This window comes from Drosophila navojoa, chromosome X, assembly GCF_054131105.1.
Source record: "Drosophila navojoa isolate 15081-1374.11 chromosome X, UAZ_NAV_1.0, whole genome shotgun sequence".
Taxonomy (NCBI): Eukaryota; Metazoa; Arthropoda; class Insecta; order Diptera; family Drosophilidae; genus Drosophila; species Drosophila navojoa.
In genome coordinates this window covers 3510155-3516772 of record NC_142895.1, presented here as the reverse complement: position 1 = coordinate 3516772, position 6618 = coordinate 3510155, and the positions used below count along the sequence as shown (strand labels likewise).

Sequence of the window (6618 nt, the reverse complement as noted above, 5' to 3'; positions counted from 1 at the left end):
TTATTATTATTATTATTATTATTATTATTATTTAACTGCCTTTCAGCTGAATTACTCGGTGATGGGAGGTTTGCAGTTCGGTTTCTCTTTCTCCTTATCGCGATCGTTGCGCGTCTCCAACTGTTCCAGCATCAGGGCGGGATTCGGCTGACCCTGATGGGTCTTCTGCTTCAGCATTGTCCAGTCATAGATGTAGTCATACTGATGGTTCAGCGTTCGGAACAAAATGCTAAGCGTATTTAACAAGAGAAAGGGAGAGCGTAAAGAAAACTGTTAGAAATTTCTTTGTTGCATTGAGATCGAGTGATGTATAGATAGATATAGATATACAGATTATCCTATATATATATGTGTATCTATATACTTTATATCTAACCATCAATATATGCTACATACACTACTTAATTTCTATCTAACCATAGCTTTATCTGATCAATATAGATCTGTCCATATATCCAAATATTTCCCTGACTCTATCCTGACCTATTCACAGTAACACTTCCTTAACACTCCAACTATCGTCTACTCTTTATCCATCGCTAATATCTTATCTGTCACGAATCTTTCTACCATCTATCTGCTATTTCATTTGTCTCTCTATTGTTGCATTCGTCTATCACGTACTTATCTTACAATCCCACTTATTTCTACTCTTGGCTTAGCTATTTTCGCATCTATCATATCATATCATTTTCTTAGTCAGCTTTTGATTCACATAATTTGAAGACAAACTGAGAGATTTCACTTTTTTCTCAGAGTATTCTTCATTTTCGAGAATTCACCAACACTAAAATCCCTAACTAAACTCATCGCTCGGGTCAATCAAATCTTAGGCTAGAATACTATTCATGTCTATATATGTCACATCTCCTCGAATACAGTCGAGCTTACACAGACCCCGGGACAGTTAAGGGAAGCCGTACGGCTGGCAACTAACCGGAACAATTGACGTAGGTACATGTAGTCGGGCTGTTCATCGAAACGCAAGCTACGACAATAGTTCAAGTACATGGAGAACTCGGCCGGTGAGCCCTTGCAGAGCACCTCGATGGGCGTGGACATTTTCTTCTCAGAGATTTTATCATATTTCTGCTGTTTATTGTTGGCCTTCATGCCCTGCCAGGGCAGTACGCCCCGATTGAAGTACATCATCACATAGCCAAGCGACTCCATGTCGTCGCGACGGGACTGCTCGATGCCCAAATGGGCATTGATCGAGGCATAGCGGGCTGTGCCCGTTAGGTTCTTCTCCTCCCGATACGATATATGCAGGCGGCTGTTGGCGTCGCGATATTTCTTGGCCAGGCCAAAGTCAATGAGGAACAGCTTGTTGCAATGCCGTCCGATGCCCATCAGAAAGTTGTCCGGCTTGATGTCGCGATGGATGAAACACTTGAGATGTATATACTCTAGGCGCCCGATCATCTGGTCGACCAGCATCAGTACGGTCTTAATGGTAAAGTGGCGCGTGCAAAAGTTAAATAGATCCTCCAGCGATGGTCCGAGCAGATCCATTACCAAAGTGTAAAAGTTCTTCTCCTTGCCATGATGACGAATTCGCGGAAATCCAACGCCCCCACTCAGCACACGATAGAGTTTCGCCTCGTACAGCAGCTGGGGATGACGGGCATGAGCGCTCTCCATCTTGATGGCCACCTCCTCGCCGCTCTGGATGCTCATGCCCAGATAGATATCGCCAAAGGAGCCGCTGCCTGTAATATATATAATAAGCCATTTAATCCATCAATTTATGTGTAACTGGCTAAATTGAGTCGAATATCTGATGTTTACATTATATCTTGATGGGTTCTTTATAACTCTGCTATAACAAGTCCATATTAGCTACAGTTCGAGAAGTTTACACAATAAAACAGTTCTGGAAATTAATGCGATATGAGAAACAGCTAATGTGATACGATTACATGATTAGCAAAACTAGCCAGATGTTAAGTTATTTTTAAACATAAAGCTAATATATCATATATCGTATATATCATAAGAAACCACATACATATATGATAAAGTTCTTAGAGCACCGAAGCTTATATATGGACTAGAAATAGTGCTTAAGAAATTATACAAGATATATAATAAGGAACTACATATATGATCAAGTTCTATGAACCCCGAAGCTTATATATGGACTAGAAATAGTGCTTAGGAAATTATAGAAGATATATAATAAGGAACAACATATATGATCAAGTTCTATGAACCCCGAATCTTATATATGGACTAGAAATAGTGCTTAAGCAGTTATAGAAGATATACAGCTGCGAAAAATAAAATAGCACCACTTGCATATTCAGAGTTTGAGGAGTTCTCCTGGACACATTTATCAATGTATTGATGTAATTTTTTCACTCAGATAAGCAGAAATTAATTAGTTATTACGGCAAAAAAGAATTATCACAAAAATATTCATAGTTTTTATATAATTCAAAAAATTCTCAAAAAAGCCGAAAAAATGCCGAAAAAAATAATAGCACCACTTTTTCATTTTGCGCTAAAAATTATTTAAAAAATTAAAATGAGTAAAAACTTTTAATTTATAGTTAATGACAAATGAAAATAAATATACTCCCTTAAGTTTAGCATTTATTTGATTTGCCTTTGCTAGCAATTAGGGCTGCTCAACGCCCAGACATGGATTCAACCAAGTCCTGACATCGTTTAAAGGGAATTTTAGCTCAGGACTCCTAAGCGACTTCCCAAAACTTTTTTGCATTGCTTGTATTACATTCAGAAACTATTTTCTGTCATCTGCCCACAAATTTTCGATTAGATTTAGGTCCGCCGGCTGTGCAGGTTAGTCGATTGAGTTCTCCTGGAACCATTCCTTGGCTTTCCTTCCGGTGTTTTTGGGATCATTGTCTTGCTGGAAGACCCATTTTAGTGGTATATTGTATCCAGCATCACTTATTCCAATATATCAACATAAACATGTCGGTCAGTTATGGTTTTGATCCAATGAATTGGGCCTACACCATAGTACAAAAAGCAACACCATACCCTTACATTTGATCCTCCACCTTTAATGGTTTTTGTTGTACGTCTAGGGTTGAATTGCAAGTTCTGTGGACTTCTAACGTTGGACCGCGATCCCTTTCCACCAAACATTATCATCTTACTTTCATCAAGCCAAAGAATGTTGCTCTATTCCTGCGCAGACCAATATTTGTGATCCTTTGCCAATGCCATCCGTTTAGAAATGTGTTTTCTATTCAAATATGGTACTTTTCTTGAACGGAAAGCATTTAAATCGTAATGTTTTAAGTATTTCCGTACTGTTTGGTCTATTGCTGATATGTTTAGGTCCTTTTTCAGTTGAGTAGCCGACTTAAAAGGATCTTTTTTACTCACGCGAATGAGTCAAGTCATCTGTTGCTAGGTCATAACTCAACGCTGTCCGCACTTTTCACCATTTTTGTTATGGATTAATGCATGGTGGATCTTTTTATGTGAATAACCCATCAAACGACCAACTTTCCTGTGAAAATTTCGACCCGAAATCAACTTTTTGATTAGATTGCGTTGTTCGGGGGAGCAATACTTTCCATGACCCATTTTTTGAAAATTTTTACAAATTTTGTAAATTTTTTAATTAAAATAGATATATAAACAACAAATCTCATAAATAAGTGCTTTTGAAGATATGTAACTCTGCTAAAAATACAGGTTTTCACTCGAAAAGTAGTAGTGGTGCTATTATTTTTTTCGGCATTTTTTCGACTTTTTTGAGAATTTTTTGAATTATATAAAAACCATGAATATTTTTGTAATAATTCTTTTTTGCCGTAATAACTAATTAATTTCTGCTTATCTGAGTGAAAAAATTACATCAATACATTGATAAATGTGTCCAGGAGAACTCCTCAAACTCTGAATATGCAAGTGGTGCTATTTTATTTTTCGCAGCTGTATATAAACTTGAAACGGGTTTTGCATTGAATTACATAGAACAAAATAGCTCTATAGTAAAATCTACGATACTTCAGAGTGATTTTAATGATATATAAGGGAACAGACGGTCGCAAGGTCACATGAAGTTGTATTTAACAAAGGCAAAACTTCATATTATATATAGTAACAGCTGTAGCTCATTGCTACGTAATGCCCTCAGTCTATATGTATGTGTGTGTGTAGAGCATATTACTTTAATTGGCCTAAGTTTTCTTGACAGTTTTCAACAAAAGATCTATTTGATATGGTTACAACAGGCCCATCGAGACCCACTGTATATACAACTCTTATTGTTCTTATAAATATGGTTTCACACACACACACACACACACACACACACACACACACACACACACACACACACACATGAATTTGTAAACAAAAGAGGTGGTAAAACAAAAAAGCATATGAATGACAGTTGCTATGATAGCCCAGCGTGTTTATATTATGCGATTTCAATCAGTATCTGATTACGAATGAACGCAGCAGCTATGCAGAGTTTGTTTAATTCAATTGAATGCGGAGAATTTGCAGTTGAGCCTATCGAATTGGCTGTTGGTCATATGAGAAATATGTATACAGTTATAGGTCTGAGTTTTGGGCTGATTCTGTGAATGATGTAAACAACAGATATGAATGGATATGTATTTATAATAGAGATACACACATATATATACATACATACATACATATGTGTGGCGACTTACCGATCTTGCGTATCACCCGATATTTGCCACCGATTATGATCTGGGAACGATGTTCCTTCATCATCCGCAAGTTGTCCATGTTGTTGGTATAATGGCTACGCCGTGCGCTCGCTGCTATTTAACAATATGCAACTCTGCTTCTTCTTAGTTTTGTTCTCTTTGATTTTGTTATTGCACATACATATATATATATGTATACATATAAACAAATATATACATATACATATATATAACTATATATATATATACATATATATATTTGGTTTTAATTTATAGACGAGATCTGTTGAAAGACGTGGAAGTAAAAGAAAAACAATAACTGTATTCATTTGTTGATTTTCGATTATTATTATCTTATGTTTGTCATTTGTTTTTGTTTTTTTGTTTATTGGCGCCAACGGAGCAAAAGGCATAAGCACAAGCACTTTCTTTTCGAGCGTTGTTTTTTTTTTTTTAAGTTATTTATTGTTGCTGTGTTCGTTCGTTCGTTTGTTATTGCACGCACACACACATATACATATATATACAGACACTCGCTAACACATTTGCTGTATTGTTTTGTTATGATTTTCGCTGCACTCTCTTTGGCATTTATGCTTCGCTAAGCGATTCGCTTCAATATAAATAAAAATAAATCAAATATAAAACCCTAAAGGGTAGAAACATTTGCCTGCTAATATTGCGCATTTTCATAACGAAATTAACATTTTGAATCGATAGTCGATAGATATACTGAATGCGTGCGCGTGTGCATATGTGTTTGTGCAAGTGCTGGACAACAACAACGGCAACAACAGGCATGGGCTTCTAGTGTGTGGAGCAGTATCAGGTGGCCCCCCTGGCAGGAGACATAAACAGACTTTGCTGCTGTTCGATTATTTATTTTCATAATTGCCAATTTCTATATAAACATAGCCGCTGATAAACGATAAGCAACTGCGGCGACGAGTCACCCAGCCACAATGGCAGGTATAGAACAATAACAACAACAACAACAATAACAGAGTCAACGGGACAACTACATGCTCCGCTTCTTTTACCCCGTTGGAATGCACTTTACACACACACATACACATATATATATGTATATGCAAACGCAGCAGCACCAACACTTTTGCATTGGTGAATATGTACACATACACTCACACACACAGCTGCAGCCAGTTTCCACTACTGCACCTTACATGTTTCTTTTCCATCGCCTTTTTTTGACACAAAAGAAAAAAATTAAGTCAAATTTTAGCCCGCATTTGAACGCATGCTGCGCTTTGTATTACATTTTCGTAGACCGTTTGCAGTAAAGTTGTTCAATTTTTCTTCTTCCATTTCTTTGCCTTGTTCGGTAATTTCTTTACTTTGGCATCAAATCTTACCACGAAACGTTTGCGGACATCAGTGAAACGGTTTAAAACTGCTGTGTTGGGTGTTTCTCAAGGTTGGCTTTTTACTATTGTACGAGGGGGGCCAAAATGAACGACAAAAAAAAAAAAAATTATATATATGCAAGTGTATGCGTGTGTGTGTGTGTGTCTGTGTGTTTATATGTATGTATATATGTGTGAGTATGTGAAATTTCGTAGGAAATTTGCGTCTGTGACAGCGAGGTGGCCCGTCAATACACTCGCAACTTTCGCGTGAATGTCTTTTAGCACTTTACATACGCGCACAAAGAAAAAAAAAGAGGAAATATGTGTTTTTATTAACTAAAATAAAATGGTTAGACTCCAGCAAAAATGCTTTTGCTAGTGCTGACAGCCAGCGATACACACGCACGACTATCGACTATCACAACACGATAGGCCATGTCAACAGCAGTAACAGAGCAGAGCAGCCGGACCAATGCAGTGCTGCATAACGCCGTATGTAAATTTATCGAGCGGTGGCTTCTTGGTATTTCTTTTGGCGCTGTCACACTGTCGCTGGCTTTGAACTTTAAAGGAAACGATCC

General features: G+C 37.3%; 1 protein-coding gene across 1 annotated transcript; it reads right to left on the bottom strand.

Moving 5' to 3' along the window:
- Positions 1 to 4837, bottom strand: CkIalpha (Casein kinase Ialpha). The gene is made up of 3 exons (XM_089263176.1): positions 4671 to 4837; positions 938 to 1712; positions 1 to 229 (listed from the first exon to the last, which is right to left on the bottom strand). Exons 1-3 carry the CDS (start codon positions 4747 to 4749, stop codon positions 52 to 54), a joined length of 1032 nt encoding a protein of 343 aa, XP_089119302.1. The 5' UTR covers positions 4750 to 4837; the 3' UTR covers positions 1 to 51.
- Positions 4838 to 6618: the final 1781 nt, after the last annotated feature.

Excerpts from the sequence above, each read along its gene's own strand:
- CkIalpha (XM_089263176.1), bottom strand. The coding sequence starts at position 4,749 with ATGGACAACTTGCGGATGATGAAGGAACATCGTTCCCAGATCATAATC. Across the intron at positions 1,713-4,670 it reads TCGGGTGATACGCAAGATCG|GCAGCGGCTCCTTTGGCGAT; the intron begins GTAAGTCGCCAC and ends TATATATTACAG. Across the intron at positions 230-937 it reads TACCTACGTCAATTGTTCCG|CATTTTGTTCCGAACGCTGA; the intron begins GTTAGTTGCCAG and ends AAATACGCTTAG.